Source organism: Sceloporus occidentalis, unplaced genomic scaffold (assembly GCF_023333645.1).
Source record: "Sceloporus occidentalis isolate IW3139 unplaced genomic scaffold, rSceOcc1.0.p SCAF_319, whole genome shotgun sequence".
Lineage (NCBI taxonomy): Eukaryota > Metazoa > Chordata > Lepidosauria > Squamata > Phrynosomatidae > Sceloporus > Sceloporus occidentalis.
In genome coordinates, this window is record NW_028317299.1 from 384,917 (window position 1) to 403,895 (window position 18,979).

Below are 18,979 nucleotides of genomic sequence, written 5' to 3' on the forward strand. Positions count from 1 at the left end.
GCGAAGTACAAAGTCAGCATTTCCATAACAAAGATCGCCACTGACATTTATGCGGTCACTATATTTTGTCTTGTTCGCGTAGGATAAAATACGTTATGGGAAAGGGAAGTCTTTTAACCCTTCAAGTTATCTGATGCAGCAGACCAAACATCGGACACACAAAGATTAGGTTTAATTCACAGCAATACGCGTTTCCAATTCTCATTTTTAATAGAGGCAGCCCTAAGTGGGCAAACGGCCATAAACAGCATGTGTTCTGGTACAATGTTACTGATGTATCATTACGAAGTACCATAACAAAGTTAGACGTGTATCTTCCTGAGCGACAACTCAGTAAACACTGTTACAGAACAAAGCTGGCCTAAGAAATATATTTTAATGATCAAAAACCCCACGTATATTTTTCTAATATATATTATTAATTAATACTCAGCCTCCCATTGCATCTTAAGGTGGGGCTATTTGGCAAAATAGAGTAATGGCATAGAACTGGGTTCTTACGACTGCGGGTCTAAAGGGAGTGGGTAGATCAATGCTTTTATCGGCATAAATAAGGGAATAAATAAGGGAAAGTCTATAGGAGGCCCTGCACACATACTAAAACATTGATAAATACCCAAGTCTTTTTAGTTTTTTTTTGCCTATCCCGGGTTAGGGGTTTACAGGACCACAGCTCATCATCTTAGTGAAGAGTTACGGGCAGACTAGACGAGTTGTATTGTATTATTGTATTATTTGCCGTTGTATTCTATGTTTCTATGCAGCATCTCTCTGACCAGCAAGGAGCAGAAGAAGCGATAGATGTTTCTGGTACCTTGCTAGACCCCCAGAGACATTGGTCTGCTGGATACCCATCAATCACAAATTCACAGTGGTGTAAGAGGATGGGTGAAGATGAGCCATACCAGGGCTTCCCACCACATGTCAGAGACATTATATTTATAAATGCCAGGGTTCCATCAGTGGAACAGTTTCCCGACCTGACTGTAGCGCGTAACAGCAATGTTACCGCCATTCCTTGAAGGATATGTTCACAAATCTGCTTTTTGCAATTCATTATTCCTAATCATATTGTGGCGACGTTCTGCCAACATTCTGAGCAGAGCGTATTCCGCTTCAATTCAGCAAGCAAGTAGTTAAGAAGATTGATAGTGAAGTGTGTTTAGACCGTGAAAAATGTGTACTAAATTATTATCACAAGACAATTTTAGTGATGCTGGTCACCCTATTTTTTCTCTAAATCATAAATATATTTTATGAGAAAAAAATTGCAGAGATCCAACCTGTATTTCATCTTTTCCATGTGATAAAGTCCAAGGCTTGAACTTGTCAACAACTAATTCTACTATCATTTGCTATAACAAAAGGGGCACATTTTTCATTTCTACGTCTCGGATAGTATATTTTAGATTTTAAGCACAGAAAAACTTACTTGGAGCTTTTATATGGTTCCCATATTGCTTGCTAAATGTAGATAGGCTTTAAACCTTTAAAAAGACAAAGCAATGTACTATTTCTGCCTACTGTTTTGGTATTTTAATTAAACTGTAACAGGAAAATGGTAGCGTTGTGACAATCGTGTGTGTTTTTCTTTTCATAGTTTCTCAAGATGTAAATAACAAAACAAAATGGAAATTAAGTTTGCTACTGAGAGAAACTAGTATTATAATTTATATTTCTTGTTTTTATTTTTTATTCTTTTGGGTAGAGTGATGAGTCGATTTAAGGGTTAACTAGACTGTGGATGCATGCTCAAGATCCCACTCGTCCCAACCCCATGTGTGATGGGTAATTTATATACCCCCTGACCAGTGGAAGGAGGGGGGTTAAAATACTGGTAATTAAAAATACCCATAAGAAGTATGGTTCCCCTCAACCGCACACAAAGCCAGATGGGAAGGGGATTAACAGTAATAAAAATACCCTTTGGTGGGCGAAAAAGACATCTATACCCCACCCTTCCATTCCCTGCCCATTGTGAGGGTGAGATTAAAGCAGAATTAACCCTTCAAAGGAGGAAAGGCCAAATCCAGTGTCTCCCAAACCTCCATCCCAGTGCTGTGTGAGGGAGGAGTAGCGATCAAAAAATAAATACAAATTAAATTTAGAAAACCCCCTACCTAACCCCCCCTTATATTTATGTCCCCCAAGTATCCTGACAATATGTAGTGTTATAAAGTTAAACGAGAAATCATGTGAAAATATAAACATTTTCCTTTGAGCATTATATATAGTGTCCTTGTAGTAGCGCACATCACCCTAAGATCTCCAAAGTGGGACACCTTGGTTGGGGGGGTGGGGGGGCTAGAAGTGGGGCAATTCACCTACTTTACCCATCCAAACACCTTGCAATGTATTGACGTAGAATTCCCCCAATGATTGGGGAAGGGGCAAAAGCATATGGGGGGGGGTCTGCAGAAACGAACACCATGAAAATTGCAAGGGGCCATGTAGCTATCATATTATAGTAATTATATAACTATTAATTCATTTTAAAATTATTTTAATTTGAGGAACCAAATTCCAACGGAATTTCTCAATTAAAAAAGCAACAATTCTATATTTTTTAAAGCAAAATCTTATGAACTTACCGTTGACCTGGCTGCTGTCAGAGAACACAGCGCCGCTGGTAAATATATTAGGACTGTTCTCTGTATAGGCGTTCAAAAAGTACTGCTCAATTACCCCTCTGACCCCGGAAGGTCTGGCCCAGGTCAGCTCTGCGCTGTATCCATTTATGTCGAGAAGTCTTAGGGGAGTTTGCACATTTTGTGGAACTACAGAAGTGAGAGAAAAATAAATTCAGGAAACAGACGACTGGCCGTCACTTGTCTTGTTAATCGCCCTGTTAATGTAGATACAATCACGATAAACCTTTAAAATAAATGCTATTTACTAGCAAATCTATGTTTAATCACATTTTAAATGACAGATTTGGGATATTATCTATCCTGGACTATTCTGTCATATCCCTTTCTCACCCTACAGAACCCAGGGTTCTATGCAGCTGGATCATTACGTACTTAACCCCTAAACCGCAAGACAGCATTTAATGAAACCAATTCGAAGGGCAATTCATCTGTTCGTAGAAGATGGACGATTGTCACTTCTCGACAACTGAGCTGATAATCGAGTCCCCGTATAGTCGTAATTTATAGATAGATATAGATAACCGTAGATTATAGATGTTACGTCGAACCCAACTGTTCTTGAGTTGGTTGTTGAGTCTCTCCATCAAGTAGTTCATGTAAGTAAGAGTAAAATGTCGTCATATATGCCAGTCCTATTTAGTTTAATTGAGTCTTGGTTTGAGCCGGGCCCTCCTCGCCTGTTATTTCTGTAAGTCATCTTGTTATGTTATATACTAATTTCATGTCCTGTCTACCCATTGTACAGCGCTGCGGAATCTGATGGCGCTATATAAAACAATAAATAATAGTGACTTATTATTATTATTATTTATTGTTTTATACAGCGCCATCAGATTCCGCAGCGCTGGAAGAGAACACTCTCCCCTTTCTCCTAGTGTTTTTTCCTCGTTTATCATTCCCTCTTGTTCAACAATAATATTCGCGAACACCTTATGTCTTTGCATTCACATGAGTATTCTGATAGAAAAGCACAAGGATACAATGTAGCTGTAATTTCCGTCTAGTGTCTATCATTAAATACCGTGGGGGTTATACGTCAAGAGGGATTTCTGTAAAAGTGGAGCAAGAAGCAGGGATATTCCATTGTTTTGGTGTCTTGCGCCCAAGTTCCACTTTGCATGATAATTACTTTTTATACACTCGTAGAAGTACATGCGCTGATTACTGTGCATGTCTAACATACAAATCTGTGATATAAGAAAGTTTATGTAGCGCATACAGTAACTTAGTAAATAGAACTTGAATAAATAAATACAGAAAACATCCAAGTATCTGGTGGAGTTATCTTTATAACTTCTTTTCTCTTAAATTAACAAAGAAAACCCTCACTTAGGGTCAGCAAGTAGTTGTACCGATACTCTGGCAGATGTTGGAATGCTATAGCTGTAGGAACACTGGAAGTGAGTTAATTAGGGTCATTATACACGGTGGTTTGACACTTTTATATCTTGATTTCATCAGCCCACAAATACCACAGATTAGCCCGCGTTCAAATGTATGATTTCATTTTCTGAATTCAATTTGCCTAAATCTAATTAAAGAGCAAAAAAGCAAGAAATGGCATGCGAGAAATATGGATACATTAATGGCTTCGCATCCTCGAGGAAAGACCGCGGCTTCATCTTTTATGCAGCTCCTTTTGCATTGAAATTCATTTTTAATCAGTTCAGATGATAAAAAGGATGATATTTAAAATGGGGAGAAATCTGGATTTATTTATGCAACTATTTGCTAATAAAAAGACATTCATTTCACGTAACCCTTTTATGTTTATTAGGCATCAGAAGAACTAGTAAAGGTCTGAGCGGAAACAACATCTTGGGGATGATTGAACTAAGAAGGCAAAGGAAGAGATTTTTATGGACTTCAAAGATCTGTTGGTGAAGAAAAGGGTCCGGTGCCACCCCTCGTTGCCCCCTGCCACACACACCAACACAGGAGTGCTGCTTGGGACACCTGATATGTTGGGGGGGTATTCTATTGGGTGATCAGCTCGTTAGTTTTTGGGCCAGTTGGGGCCCATCTGCACTTTGTACTTTATAGAAACAAAGTATCGGGACATGACATCAGAACATCATGTAATGTCCACATTTAAAGTAAGATGTTGTATGCAGAGATGATGATGATGATGATGATGATGATGATTCAGGACCCAACATGGATTGTAGGACTCAGATTGCTATTAACAGGGTAAAATGTTTCAATCCAACTGTTAGTTGCGCTGCTGGACATGTAAAGTAACCAGAATGGTAAGAGATGCAGAGAAAGATTTGGCTTCGTAAAGTAGACAGAACCTTGGCAATCATGGAATCCATATAAATCAGCAGGAATGTTTCTTAAATCTGAAATGTTTTTGCCGATGGACCTCGAACCAGTTTTCCCTTAATAAATCATTAATTTATAGATTTTGATTATTATGTTTTTCTTTCTCATTTTATCCTTCATATTGGATTTTGATCTTGGAGGACAAGTCAACTGACTTCTATACATTTTGCAGAATAGTTGCAACTATTGTTCTATAACAATAAATGAATTCTTAGTATTCCCCTCTTGTTACAGCTCTACAGAAGAAGTTGTTGCTTTATAACACCAATCAATTTAGTTACGCATAAATCACTATATTATATAACCCTATAAGCAAATATTCATCTAAATTAGCTTTCGCCCTCTACAAGTGATACAATTGATGAGGTTTCTCACCACGCCCCATTTAATTAACATAATTACCAATGAGGGAATCGTTTCCCTTAAAATGTACGCAGAATGCAACTCTAGTACCAATAAAAAGCTTGTCTTTGATTTTGGAGTCTAACAAATAAGTTACATTTTCACAGGGGAGGAACCAGAAAGAATTTTTTTTTTTTTTTTAAAAAGAGGCAATTAAAATGTTTTGATTAATTTGTAGCACATGGGAGTACAATTCTAATTAGTGTCATGAACGTAAAATGTCAACACAGATATTTTAATTGGTCAGCTTGTATACTGAGACAGAATCAGGACTGGTTTCATTTGATAGTCCAGATGAACCGGCTATGATTGAAAGTCTACAGTCATCTGCAGGGTATTTGTGTCTATCAAATATTTGTAGAACATTGCTTAAACATCCAAATATTGAATTTACAGAGAGAGAGCCACCCATGCACTATAACTGGAGGACCCTGCCACCATGTTACAAGAGGACTATCGGAACACAACATACAAGAAGATGTGTACAGGGGCCAGTTCATTGACGAGAGAATGCTCTTGGATGGATGGCTCTTCGTGAGGTTGCATGGTTTGGGTGAGAAGGGTGGTTTGGAAGCTTTGGTTATTTGAGTTTTGAGAGGTAGTTTGAACGTTGCGAAGGAGTCTAAGAGCTGGTGTCTATGGGGCATTGTGTTTATTTGGTAGACGTAAAGGGAGCATGTGCGGCATTAGAGGAAGGGCAGAATCACATATGTCCCTGAAGAATTGGTCATGGCTAGTAAAAGAGTATCATTGAGCCGTGGAAGACAATATGAAATGGCAGAGAGGCATTAGGTGGTGTGAAAAATAAAATTAAAGAAGGGAAACAAACAATGGGGGATGCCTTGCAACGGATATATAGTGGATATATATATATATATATATATATATATATATATATATACTCCTGAGTTCAATTTGTTGTCATCCAGGTGCATAGAGTAGGTAGGCAGTGATATTCAAGTACTACAAAAGATGGAATTGTGATTAAAGAGATGTATCTGGGTTGACATATAGATAAACCACTATGTTGAATACTCTTTGGAAGTACCATGTTGTCCATATTTCAGACAAACATATTGAGGCATTTTCGAATTGGTACTGGGCATCTTGTCAAACTAAATGTATGTGAACCAAGAGTGGACGGTGCCCACAGAAATGCCCCAGTCTTCTCGACACAGAACATGTTAGAGGACCAGGAACCAGAATTGCAATTACATCTCATTAAGTTCCTTTTTTCTGCACATTTACCCGCTGCTTTCGTACGTCCTCGACTCCAAGCGCTTGCCCCAGTTCCTCCATCATTGGAAGCATACACTCTGTACAAGTATTCTTCAAGATAAAGAGAAAAAAAATATATATAAAAAAGTTGTGTGGCTGTATCTCCCACCACGTTTCCTTTTTCTCTCTGTAATTGCAGGAATATATATAAATACATCCTGGGTCTGTCTAATAATTACATTTTTGGGGGGAATATAACAACCTAAAGTAAAAATTTGGCAAAAAGTGATTTCGCCATCATTTTTTATTTCTTAAAAGAGCAACTCATATTTCACAAAGTGAATTTTTTTTATTTTCTTAAATAATACCAAGGTTATGTTTTAAATATTAAAAAGTATAATTTCAGTGTATATGGTGATTAAATCATTGTTTTCTTAGTAATAACAACTTTTTTTAAAAAAACAGATAAAATATGTGGATTCTACTTTGACTAATTTAATTATCGTACCAGTAAATGGTTGCAGGTCACTTTCATAAACAGTCTGTTCCTTCCCTCTGTAGACTACAATGGAGTCGTTCCCCCTACAGTTAACAGCGCTGGCAGTTGAAAGGCATCCGTCTAGATTGACTCTGACAGCGCTGCGAGATACAGACGCAAAGATAACAACCACTCCTTGTGCAAACGTAAGATGCTTCATGCAGCCGCCAAAACCTGTAAAAAGAACAAAGATCCCATATATCTATTACTCGGGGGGGGGGGGGGTTTATTATTATTATTATTTTTTACAAATGTTCATTTAATTGTGTTTTTTGGAAGACGCTAGGACTTGCACTAAACAAAGTAACCGCTGCACTTAATGAGCGTTATAAAGTCAGACAATAATGGGAAAAAATTAGTATTTGTAAAAATCCGAATGCAGAAGTCTAATATGAATATATATATATATATATATATACAGTATATATATGCATATATATATATATATACTGTATATATATATATATATATATACATATATATATACTGAACATATTTACACACACATATATATATATATATATATATATATATATACGTAATTTATTCCAATATTTTTTCTCCTATACATTTTTCTAGCCAATTGGCTAGTTTACTGAATACCTGAAAAATAACCCCTACAAAGTGAAATCTCATCACATTTCAATGACAAGTTCCTTTTAAAAGATAGAAATTAATATATTAAGTTCTGATGCTGCCATGTCTAAGTGATGAGGTTTTTATTATAAAGCAGACGCAGGTCTCCTGTGAACTCCATACTTTACATGATAGCCGATCTCTGTAACAAACTCGGTGAGATTTGAACTTGATCTTAAGGTCAATTACATTCATTGTATTGCCAGTCTTTAGCGTATATACCTTCAATATCTCCATTCTGTTGCTTCAAAATATAAGGTAATCACCCAAGGCATCAAGAAGAAATCAATACTGCTTTTTAATTGTCTTTTTTTTTTTTATTCTTGTAACAAAAATTACCGAAAACCTTATTTTTTTCGATAGTCTGTTACTATTCAATAGAACCATTAAATAAGTCCTATATCACAGAAACACACGCACTTAAACCTTAAAGAAATCCTATCTCTGAACCTATTACGAAAGGTCTTGATAGTAAAATATATATATTTTATAATCTACAACATTGTTTACATTTTCTGGCTAAAATGCCAAATTAAAGGAATGGGGAAAAAAAGTGGGACCACCGCAGGGTAATGCAAAAAAATTCCTGTGGGATCCCCAAAGTCTATAGAATAACCAATAAAGAATAAGTCAATATAGAATGATATTTAAGTATTCTACAGATGGCATCGGAATAAAGTGATTTGGCAGTAATTATTTACTTAAACATTAATGAAATCTATAGAAAACATGCACTATATAACTACTACTTTATATTATAAAAAATAAAATAATAATAGTAATAATAATAGTAACAATAATAATAAATAATAATATAATTTGATGAAGCCATGGTAGTACCTGAAAGAAAATAGGTTAATAAAGCATTTCTTTTTACCAAATATTTTTTTCCGTCGATATTATTAAAAAAGACACGCTTTTTATATACGTGGAAAAATTCATACAGGAAAGGGAACAAAATAATAAGACTGGTTTAGCTGAGAGTAGCAATCTTTTGCCATTATTCTACCTAATTACATATTCAGTGGTCATGAAAATTGTAATATTACATATTCATATGTGTTTAAACTAATACGCACGGGTGTTAATCATGCTAATAGCATTCCAAATGTTCATAAGTGATTACCTTATATTTTATCAGTTATTAATTACATAGGTTCGGGGACAAAATGCTAATAAGAATTTTCTTGCGGAGGAGGACATTTTCATCCCAGCGTTTCTGGCTGGAAATCAGTCATTTTATATATTTTGTTGATTTGCTTCATCTTTGGAACGTAAGCTAAGCACCTACGAGGGAGCAGGGTTGGTGCTGGGGTTTGTAGCTCCTTGGGTGAACATATTTTATTTGCAAGAACATTTAAAGAGTTTTTACTGTCTTTTGTGAAAGGTCAGCAGATACTCGGTGTCGTTGCCCTTTACATGCAATAAGTAGGTGAGATGAAATGGTCTATTTTAATATCACCTTATCTGTTTAGTAAATAAAGCACATAACGGCGATCACCGTTTGTGTCTGCAGTCCTTCACGTATAGGTGTTTAGAACCTACTTCTTATCTAGTTCTAGTGCTTAACGGACAGACTAGATGGGGCCGAATGGCTTTTATCTACCGTCCAATTCTATGTTTCTATAACGTCTGTAACAGCTGGAACACCTGGTGTTTGTCGTTTCTGACCCTGTAGAATGAATGTAAAAGTTAACTTTTAATATACACCTAAAAGCAAAGAAACAAACAACAAAAAGGGGTAAATACCAGTATTTGCTCGATTATAAGACGAGGTTTTTCAGAACAAATGCTCTGAAAAATAACAACCATCTTATATTCGATGCTGTCTTCTAATCAGACCTCAAAAGAATATCAGGGAGGCAGAGTGGCCTATAGGGGGTTAAAAGGAATATCAGGGAGGCAGAGTGGCATATAGGGGGTTAAAAGGAATATCAGGGAGGCAGAGTGGCATATAGGGGGTTAAAAGGAATATCAGGGAGGCAGAGTGGCATATAGGGTGTATAAGGCATTTCTGGAAATAAAAGGAAATAAAAACAAAAAATTATTTTTCTCAGTCATAGTTTTTATTAAATATGAAAAAATTGTTTATATGAGAATTAATATTTATTAGTAAAACTTTTTTCTTATAGGGTAGTCTTATATTCAGGCTTTTTCTTTTTTTTTCAGGGAGATCCCAAGGAAAGTTTGTTTCAGGATACAATAATCCAAAAGAGCAGAGGAAACTAGAGATTTTGGGGTAAGAATTCACTTATCTCTGAAGAAAAGAAAATTGGGCATTACTGCCCCTTAAATGGATTCTGCCCATTACTGAAGTGTGGCGCCAAGTGATCAGTTCCACCTGGGTACCAGATATCTCCTCCACTCCCTGCAACGTCGCCATAAATCATTGTATTTCTACATCACAATAATTGCACATAGCAACAACTTCCAAATTCATACCCACTAGTAACATGATTCTCTTACCATGTCGCAAATCAAGGTCTGGAAATGAGTGTTGAACCCTTTCCGGGACACCGCCAATGTATAGAGCAGACCTCAAAGTTGTTGTTGGACATAGTGAATCCGTTATAACTACTCGTTCTACCAGACTATTGAGCTGCACTGAAAAAATGGTTCCTTCTTTCTGCATATGAATTGTATTCCATCTCCCATTGCAGTAGGAGAGTCCTGCCCAAAGGTTTAACTCACGCTGGGCTGATTTGTTTTTCATTTTGACATTTAGCATTCCATTGTTTAACTGAGCCTGCGATTAAAAGCACAAATAGATTCAATAAGAGACTTTATAGAATGTTAGAACATGTAGCATCACAAATTTAATTTGGTGACATCATAATTAAAAAAATTATTATTTTTATTTATTTCATTTATTTAATTATTCTTTAATTTATTTTGTAATAATATCATGAAACACAACATAAGACCACTGTTCAGAGAACACCAGAGTTTTGACCCATTCACTTTTGTGGTTCTGGCTAAAATAACACCACAAACCCCACTCTCGAAAACAAAATCTCCCTCTTTGACCGTTTGGGCTGTTGAGAAGAGATATATTGTCAACGAGGAATGGACAGTACTGTGATATATGGAATACAGCCCTATGAATTCGAGACCACAAGAAAGTTGTCTTCAACAACAATCTTCAACGTTTCATTCGTGAATCAACAGTAGTTTTGTAAAACTAGTAAAAAAAAACAATTTTCCCCAAAATCTTCATCTCGTAAAAGAAAAACTACATTTTATTATACTTACAATGAAATATTCTGTCCCATTTCCGTTGCAAGCAAAAACAAGCAGTCCTTTTAATTGATCGGTTTTAAACATAAAAGATATCTCAAAATCAGGTCCATCGGGAAAGATGCTTGGATCCAGCTCAAGAAAACCTGGACATATAAACATAAAATTTCAAACATAGCCTAAGTTAAGCAAAACACTTTATTTTTTGTTAGCATTATAAAAAATAACTGGGTATATCTACGGCGACAGATAAGGGAGGATTATTTTTAAACTATGACTTTAACTGTTGTATTACATTAATGATGATGAAAAGATGGACAGGCAGAAAGACAGCGCCGTATTCTAGCTTGGCTGGGCCTAGGGTGCTGGCCCCTGGACTGTTTTACTAGGGCCAGTTGATCTATAGGTTGATTGGCCTTTTTGGTCCACTTCAGCTCTCAATGGGCCAATTGAGGAGCTCAGACGTCTCCCTTGAAACAATAATTTATAAAGTGTATCAGGGAATATTTATATGTTTTGTCTTAATCATAGTAACTGTTTATTTCTTGGATAGATTTAAATAAATATTTCATGAAAATATATACTTTACCAAACCCAAGAAAATGTGCTCCTTCCTCGGCTGAGTCCGGACAGCCTTCCCATTTCTCATAAATATTGTTAGATTCTACCGCGCTGTTCCACTGCAGCGGCTCCCATACTTCACGAGGATTTTCACTTTTCTGAATTAGTATTTCGCCAAGGCAACCAACAAAATGCTTTGTTGTTATTTGTCTGTCACCTGCCCCCCAAGAAAATGATAAAATTATCTCATCCAGCATTAGAAATCATTAGCTAGATAGAACATACAACACAATTACACTAAAACCACTGAAAAAAAACTCTTAAGCAATAAAATGTTAGAAAGAATGTTAGAGCTTACTCCAGACTTTTTGGACTTGATGGACATGGAATGAAAATATCCTGTAGAGATTGCAGGAGGAAACCAGGACATGTCTGGAAAAGAACCCGCACTCCACTAAAGGGTCTCTGCATTTGGGCTCTAACAGGTCCATCTCACTGTATAATTTGGAGATTGTACTGGACAACTGGATGTGATATTGTCTGGGGCTTACAAAACATATTTTCATTCTTTGCTACAAATACAATGAATATGCATGGAATGAATGTATGCAACAGATTTACCCATAATAATAATAATAGTAACCTCGCAAGTGCAGAGCTCGATTGTCCTTCTGTCTTATTGAATGTTAATGGTTTTGTCCATTTTTTATGTCTATTTAAATGGTATTGTTAATCATTTTCACTCTCCTCTATTGTAATAGTGCTAAGGAATCAGTAAAAAAATATATATAATGTCATTGATTAGCTCTGCACTTTGCCCTTCTTATATAGACCCATAAATGTGTATGTGACTGCGTGGTCCATGTAAAAAGATGGGACACCTTGACTGGTTCCTGTAGCCAACACCAATAAGCCAAAATGCATCGCTAACTGGTTTGATCGTTTATCAAACCTGTATATCCTTTATCAGAAAAATAAATCATATGATTTACCTAATCTTGACCACTTAATATTTCTTGGTGGTTATGATCCTTCACACTTTATTTACCTAATCGTGTTTTCAGAACATTGTCCATACCATTCTTTTTTTTGGGGGGGGGCAGCTGTTTGCTTACGTTAACAGATACCTGTGTCATATCTTTCGATTGCAAAATATTCTGGAAACCCTCCAACAAACACTCCAGTGTTTTCACCAATGATTGTACTTCCGCTAATGGCTACAGAAGAACCTGAAAAAAGAATGTTTTATAATATAATACAATATAATATAATATATATATATATATATATATATATATATATATATATAATGTTATATATATAATATAATAATTATTTTGTTACCGTAACAAAATCAAAAGAATTGGGAAACTGATTCAATAAATGGTATGTTAAAAAAAAAAAATATATAAAAATATATAAACACAAATAGTAAACAATTTCTGTCTACCTGTATACTGTCCGTCTACAGTTATGTTCCCGGTTGACTGATACCTTCTAGCGATTATCTGATGCCATTTATTATCATTGTATTGCTTTTCTCCATCATTCGTAGGACTAATGGAAACTGCTGAACCCTTTTAAAAGAAGCAATGGTTAAACGTAAATTTCTGATACAGATGCATACTCTACAGTGGATCACCAAATATTGACCAAAGTTTCTAATTATATTTTTTAAAGAAGCCAGTGGGATGCTTCGGGGTTCACAGGCATAATATTTTTAGCCAGCTGCTCAAAGCAAGAAAGGTAATGCAAAGCGTTTTGTTGATATAAATGTCACTGTTTCATTCAATTCTTGTCTCCAGACATAGCAACACTCGTGATGTGGACTTTGTCGTTGACTGTTTAATCCTAGTGTTTTACAAGGTTAGAACAGGTCATTAAGTTTCTAATGGACTCAAAACCCTTTCCCATTCCCTTAGTGGTCTGCATGACCAGTGAGTTAAGGCAGTGGTGTATGATAGCAACATATGACATCATATACCTGTTATGATAAGTGCTGATATGGCAGGTTGCCTACACTTAGGGACAATCTGGTAAGGGTTGCAGTAGAAGGACCTGCAACCTTTGGACCTTCTGTTGTGGAGAGTTGTTGCGTCACTCGTTGACCAACTCAAGGTTGAGCCTCGTAGGTGAGTTTACCTGCCTACAGTTCTACTCAACCAGGCAAGGTCCTCACTGCTCCAAATGGTTGGTGGTTTACAAACTTATTACAGTATCAAAAGAGTCAGAATAATGTGTTCCCAAAATGCATCAACTGTGCTAAGCAATTAGTTTAGATGTAGAAAATTCTTGGTGATGTTTTGGTTATATTTCCAACTCAACTGCACTCGGGTGAACTTCCTACTTCACCTAAATCCACTTGTAACTTGACCGTTGTCAAAAGCAACATAATCATCATATTATAGGAGTCTCAAAGAAATTCTCACTTGATAGCATCCCAAGTTGCTTTTATTGCCTTGCCCAGTACTGTCCACCTGACTGTTTATTTATCCGCCTGTCCTATCGGACGCGTTTATCGTTGCTTTAACCAATAGCATTTTTCTGTTAATAATCTGTTGCCATCGCTAGGCGCTTGGATAGAAGTGAAATAAAAACCGAAAACACAGTTTTTCTGAATACATTTTTCTTGTCTTCTACCCTATTTAAACATTTTAATATTTCACAAACATGCATTTCATTATTGTAGTTTAATAATTAAAACCAGAGCTGGTGTCATGCCCAATTAATGTGCCCTGGTAGCATGCCCATTAGTTTTTTCCATTAGCGAATTCAACAATACTAATGGGATTACTAGCACGGGATGCTAATTGGGCGTGACATAAGAAACTGGCTTACTTCTTGGCATACCCTCGCTAATGATGAAATTAACGAGCATTTTATTAAATGCTGTCTCATCAAAGTATACTTAGTTAGCGTTAAAATTGTTACAAATGATGCAGCATTCTAAATATTGTATTCGTTACTTGTAATGTATTCTTCACTTTCTTTCACAAAGATGTCAAACATTATGTTAATCTTGAGATTACATTTTGTCCTGATTTTACCGATTTTGCGATCTTCTTTTGGAAACATAGTGGCAAAACTAGTAACCATGAGAAATATTTACTAGTTTAATAATACTAGTAACTGGTATTAACTAGTAAGTGAGAGAACTATTTCACTTGCTCATATAGACACACTGGAAGCCGTGGATAAGAAGTCATTCTAGTGGGAGGTTTGAAAGTGGTCTGATCGCCATAGCATCCCATTGAATGTTCCATTTGGAACCAACTTGCTATGATAGTAGGATCGCATTTCAAACTTTGCACCAGTATCAGTTTTATGTATAGCTTTTACCTTTTTTTCTAGAAAAAAGTAATACGCAAAGTTTTATCGCTTTTGTGGTTGCCTCCATGTCTCGGAAGGTGGCACTAGTGAAAGGGATGAGATTCGCCATGAGTAGGGGGAAAAAAGGCAGGAATTTCTCTGATTATTTTATCATATGGTAGATAAGTGCAACAGCTTTCAAGTGGTAGAGGTTAATAAAAAGGAGGTATTTAAACATATATGGGATAAGCCTACGGTTATTCTGAACATGAGATATGGACCGATTTGGGGTTGATGTCTTAAAGCAGGTACAAATTGGGGGGTAGACTATATGGGCTGCCGTCTAGTACCTGGTTTGTATGTTTTTGCAATGACCAAGTCAACTACAAACGGCAACTAACTAGAGAGGGGAGTATCTAACTTTTAAACTCGACATCTTATTATTGTGGGTCTGTCCTTTACATTAAAGGTAGAAGAGGTCCGTAGAGGAATCAGGTAAGAATGAGTTTGTGCCTGAATGGTCTTAGCTCTTGCCCATGAGACATAGCTCAATTAATTATTACAGTGAGGAATCCAGGAAAGCAAACAGGAGCCTAATTTAGTACAAAGATCGTTATGTTGAATACTAGTCTGTGCCTATTTAACCCTGTGAATGTGGGACGTGATGAAGAGTCATCGGATTATTAAGATCAGCCTCGCTAATGAATGATTTCACTTTATCATTCCATATTTAATTTTACAAATAGGTAGAATCACCTAGATTAAACGGCGACTCCCTTTAACATTATATAAGACGACCGTGATTATAAGACGACCCCCCAAATCTGAATATTAATTTAGGAAAAAAAGAAAAAGCCTGAATATAAGACGACCCTATAGGAAAAAAGTTTTACCAGTAAATGTTAATTCATCTAAACTATTTTTTTTTTAATAAAAGCTATGATTGAGAAAAATATTTTGGTTTTATTTCCTTCAATTTTCCAACCTGCCCCCCAGTTTTGCACATCTGCCCCACAAATGCCTTATACCCCCTATATGCCACTGTGCCCCATGCTATGCCTTTTAACCCTCTAAATGCCACTGTGCCCCATGATATGCCTTTTAACCTTATATGCCACTGTGCCCCATGATATGCCTTTTGACCCCCTATGTGCCACTCTGCCTCCAGAAATGCCTTATACCCCTATATGTCACTCTGGCATTTAGAGGGTTAAAAGGCATATTATGGGGTAGAGTGGCATATAGGGAGGTTTAAGGCATTCAGGAGGCAGAGTGGCGTATAGAGGGTTAAAAGGGCATTTCTGGAGGCAGAGTGGCATTAAGGGGGTTAAAGGGCATTTCACAGAGAACTCTGCCTCCAGAAATGCCTTATTTAACACTCCCCCGAACCCCCCCAACTTACCGGTGCTTCTGACTTCCCTATCATGTAGCCGGGGCAGCGTGTAGATCCCACGCACTTACGCTGCAGCCGGAAGGAGGCGTGGCTAGAAGCGGGGGTTGTCTGCGTCCATCGCGCAGACCTTCCCCGGCTGTCAGAGATCGGAGTTCCCCGCACCGGTGCGGCACCGGCACTGGTGCGGGGAACTCCGATCTCTGACAGCCGGGGAAGGTCTGCGCGATGGATGCAGACAACCCCCGCTGCTAGCCACACCTCCTTCCTGCTGCAGCGGAAGTTGTCTAAGCGAATCGCGTAGACATCTACACGCTGCCCCAGCTACACACCGGGGACACAGAAGTACCGGTAAGTGTGTTGGGGGGGAGAGACAGGAGGATCCAGGTCCCCTGCAGCTGCGGGGGATCTGGATCTTAGTCGTCTCATAGTCAGACCTATTTGAGGTCTGATTATAAGATGACCCCGATTATAAGACGAGGGGTATTTTTCAGAGCATTTGCTCTGAAAAAACCTCGTTTTATAATCGAGCAAATACGGTATTTATATATTATCAACACAGGACTAGCTAGAAAGTGATCATTTCTAGAGATAATAATAATCATTAACTCCAAGGTATACTGCACACATATATAAATACGGCATGCTATAAAATTGTCAAACATATATATATTCCTAGGTATCCTTCAATTACATTTTTTTGCCTCTTTAGGATCCAAGAAAAGCCTTAAACACATTTATGGAAATATGTTTTATCACATTTAATCTCAATAATAATAATTTAGGGAAATTTACAAAGCAAAAAAAATGCAGAAAGCTTTCCTTCACATTTCGTCATCAACATTCAAGACAACACACACTTTTGTGGAATGTTAAGAAAGTGGCACCATACCTTGAATTAATTTATAATTTTAATAAATATATATTTGATATAAAGACAAAACCATTGTATGTTCCTCGTGTAGCAGGCCAAGTAAAAACTCTGCATTTATAACGGAGGTATTAGCAAGGTCAACATATTTTTATACATGCTTGTGTTGGCTATAAAATTTGAAGTTGAAGTAAACAGATAACTAATTAAATTGGAAAAAGCCTAAGGTGCTTCAATAGTTCTTTCCCAAAGAAGTTCAATCTTCCAAGGTTTTAAAGAACCCATTAACCTGGATCAATAGGAAAAATAGAAACAGCAAATTCCTCATCATCTTAAACCATTAAATGCGCAAGACGCCTTTGGGAATATTGATAGAGATCTTTTTCACCAGTCTGTTCATTACTATACCTGTGGATCAAAAAGGAAGTAAGGGCGACCGTTTCTTATTTGGAGAGCTATGTATTCTTCTTGCGTTCCAGCTGACACAGCACAGAGAATAAGGCCATCTGGTTCCTTAGTCCGGAATTGTATTTTAATACCTAGGGCAAATAAATTAGACGTCTTTTGATAACATTGATCCTGGAGATAAACAAAGAAACTTTAGAATTCTGCTATACTTCTCTGCAACATAGTTATATATATAATATATATATATATATAATGCTAGAAATATTTAGATTTTAAAGTAATTATTATTTAGAACAATGTGTTTTTGGACATTTTCATCACTACTCTCCCAAAGTTTATGTTTATATCCATCACACTAATGTCTTGGTTGGTTTCTGTGCAGATAAAGACTTGGCCAGGATCCTTAAAATGTCGATAGAGGTTTTCGGCTACATCTAAAACAGGCTCATTAGATACAAAAGGAAACTCCATCAATCCCAAAAGGTATTTGGTATTAGCTAATAAGTGCTCAATGTAATATCTCAAAACACTAAAAGTATAAGGGTTTATGTTCTGTAATAAAACCAGGGATAGAGGGAGAGCGAAAAGAGAAGAAGAAAAGAGAGAGAGAGAGAGAGAGAGAGAGACAGAGGAAGAGGGAAAAGAGAAAGGAAGATAGAGGGGAAGATAGATATAGAGAAGACGAGAGGGAGGAGAGAGAAAAAGAGAGAAGATGGATAGAGAAGGATATAGAGATGGCGCTATATAAAACAATAAATAATAATAATAATAATAATAATAATAATAGAGGGAGAGAGAAATTAAAGGAGAGAGAAAGGAAAGTTGATTAAGCATAAAAAAAACCATTAACGGGGTAGAGTGAGAAATCACATTTTCATTTTACTGGAAATGTATTAACCCCCCAATGTATATGAAATAAAGCTACAAAAACCGTGTGTCTGATCCGGCTGTTTAGGCAGCTTTTGTAAGGTTGGGTCAGGAGAAGTGAGAACAGAGAAAAATTCTAGCTGTGACCCACATAGCTCCAAGCTTCCCTGCCTCAAACGTTCAAACTAAATACCCCCAAAACCATCAAACTGATTGACAAACAAAACATACAAACATCTCCCCTAGCAAGAAATTCATTAGCTCTGCCATGTAGTGTGTTTTAGAGTACAGAATGCCACCCAACTAGACCGTCTATAACAGCAACCCCTGGATCTGCAGATACTTTTTATTGCAACAATATGTTCTAAAACTCATTTTTTTGGCTACGCTACATTAAAATATCCAACATAATGCAAGAAAAAGGGCTTCCCTTTCAACAGGACAATAAAATATGTGAATTGACAAAACGCGATAAGCATATATTCTGTAAAGATTATTGTAATTTACTGTACTATATATCAAGATTTTATGTTACTAACATACTTTTTTTTCTGAAATACAATTGA

The 18,979-nt window shown here is 36.6% G+C and overlaps 1 protein-coding gene across 1 annotated transcript in view; it reads right to left on the reverse strand.

Annotated features, from left to right (window-relative positions):
• The window catches only part of LOC149274819 (usherin-like), a 287,860-nt gene that overhangs the window by 166,387 nt on the left and 102,494 nt on the right, over positions 1-18,979 (reverse strand). The window contains exons 22-29 of the mRNA XM_089505229.1: positions 17,547-17,677; positions 13,019-13,145; positions 12,696-12,797; positions 11,023-11,153; positions 10,237-10,516; positions 7,105-7,308; positions 6,627-6,707; positions 2,592-2,777 (exon numbers count right to left, since the gene is read on the reverse strand). Coding sequence (XP_089361355.1) covers positions 2,592-2,777; positions 6,627-6,707; positions 7,105-7,308; positions 10,237-10,516; positions 11,023-11,153; positions 12,696-12,797; positions 13,019-13,145; positions 17,547-17,677 — 1,242 coding nt within the window. The remainder of the gene's footprint in view (positions 1-2,591; positions 2,778-6,626; positions 6,708-7,104; positions 7,309-10,236; positions 10,517-11,022; positions 11,154-12,695; positions 12,798-13,018; positions 13,146-17,546; positions 17,678-18,979) is intronic.